The sequence below is a fragment of the Pollachius pollachius genome (genome assembly GCF_949987615.1).
Source record: "Pollachius pollachius genome assembly, chromosome: 15".
NCBI lineage: Eukaryota > Metazoa > Chordata > Actinopteri > Gadiformes > Gadidae > Pollachius > Pollachius pollachius.
Window position 1 is genome coordinate 875,153 of NC_136948.1, and position 1,779 is coordinate 876,931.

At 59.4% G+C, this 1,779-nt stretch overlaps 1 protein-coding gene across 1 annotated transcript in view; it reads left to right on the forward strand.

Annotated features, from left to right (window-relative positions):
- The window catches only part of rps6ka5 (ribosomal protein S6 kinase, polypeptide 5), a gene marked incomplete at its 3' end in the record, with an annotated part of 19,348 nt that extends 17,847 nt beyond the window's left edge, over positions 1 to 1,501 (forward strand). Inside the window, exons 16-17 of the mRNA XM_079752195.1 lie at positions 48 to 211; positions 1,121 to 1,501. Coding sequence (XP_079608321.1) covers positions 48 to 211; positions 1,121 to 1,501 — 545 coding nt within the window. The remainder of the gene's footprint in view (positions 1 to 47; positions 212 to 1,120) is intronic.
- Positions 1,502 to 1,779: the final 278 nt, after the last annotated feature.

Consider the following 1,779-nt stretch of genomic DNA (forward strand, 5'->3'; position numbering starts at 1 on the left):
GCAGCAGAGGCTAACAGCAGTGGCTAACTCCGTGCTGTGGCCCTCAGAGCTCCTGACTGTGGACCCCAACAAGAGGATCAAGATGTGCGGGCTGCGCTACAACGCCTGGCTCCAGGACGACAGCCAGCTGTCCTCCAACCCGCTGATGACCCCCGACATCCTGGGCTCCTCCACCGCCTCCGTGCACACCTACGTCAAGGCCACCTTCAACGTGAGTGGGGGTTACCTGGACCGGGGCGGGGGGGGTGATGTGTTCCCTTTAGGAATTACAAATATCGTTAAAAAGTGTTTTAAACAAGGCAACAATTGACTGTGTCCTGTAAATGTAGATCTACTGTTAATGATAACTATTTCATAATTTAGAAGAAACTTTTTTTTTTTTTGAGCGATTATCATTTCGTGAGCAGGCTTAGGGGTTAGGGACTGGCTCATGCATGCAGAGGTAGGATGTCGTGGCCATGACGCCATCATGCCCCTGAAAAAAGTCAGTCAGGAGATGTTTAAGGCTGGGGTTAGGGTTAGGGACAGTGTTAGGGTTAGGGTTAGAGGGTTAGGGACGGTGTTAGGGTCAGGGTTAGAGGGTTAGGGTTAGGGACGTTGTTAGGGTTAAGGTTAGAGGGTTAGGGACGGTGTTAGGGTCAGGGTTAGAGGGTTAGGGACGGTGTTAGGGTCAGGGTTAGAGGGTTAGGGACGGTGTTAGGGTTAGGGTCAGGGTTAGAGGGTTAGGGACGGTGTTAGGGTTAGGGTTAGAGGGTTAGGGACGGTGTTAGGGTCAGGGTTAGAGGGTTAGGGACGGTGTTAGGGTCAGGGTTAGAGGGTTAGGGTCAGGGTTAGAGGGTTAGGGACGGTGTTAGGGTTAGGGTTAGAGGGTTAGGGACGGTGTTAGGGTCAGGGTTAGAGGGTTAGGGACGGTGTTAGGGTCAGGGTTAGAGGGTTAGGGTCAGGGTTAGAGGGTTAGGGACGGTGTTAGGGTCAGGGTTAGAGGGTTAGGGTCAGGGTTAGAGGGTTAGGGACGGTGTTAGGGTCAGGGTTAGAGGGTTAGGGTCAGGGTTAGGTTTCAAACTCCATGGGGCTTGGGTTTGAATCGGTGTGGCTGTCCACCCCCCCCCCCCCCCCGCAGGCGTTCAACAAGTGCAAGCGGGAGGGCTTCCGGCTGCAGACGGTGGACAAGGCACCGCTCGCCAAACGCCGCAAGATGAAGAAGTCGAGCACCAGCACAGAGACACGGAGCAGCTCCAGTGAGAGCACCCACTCCTCCTCCTCCTCCTCCCAGGAGAAGGGCCGGGCCGAGGGCTCCTCCTCCTCCTCCTCCTCCTCCTCCCAGGAGAAGGGCCGGGCCGAGGGGGAGCTGGCCTGCACCTCTTCCCCCGCCGTGCCCCCGGCTGCCCCCACCCCGCCCCCCAACACCCCCTTTGACACAGCGCTCTCCCCGGGGACAGAGAGGGAGGAGCTGCCTCTCCGGCCTCCACCTCCAGCCTTCCACTTCTCTGAGGCCCAGTGAGGGGGAGGGAGGGGGGGGGGAGGGGGGGGAGGGGGGGGGGAGAGAGGGGGGGGAGGGGGGGAGTCCTCAGAGCCGTGACTGAAGGGTCCACAGTGGATTAAAACCCGGTAACGTCCTTCCTTTCCCGCCCGCCACTGACTGGCGGCCGATGGACACGCCCCTATGGCCACGCCCCTATGGCCACGCCCCTATGGCCACGCCCCCCGCCCCCCCCCCCCCCCCCCCTGCGGTCCAACACCACTAGCAATACCCTCCATGTTCCTGACTGAACACGCAGA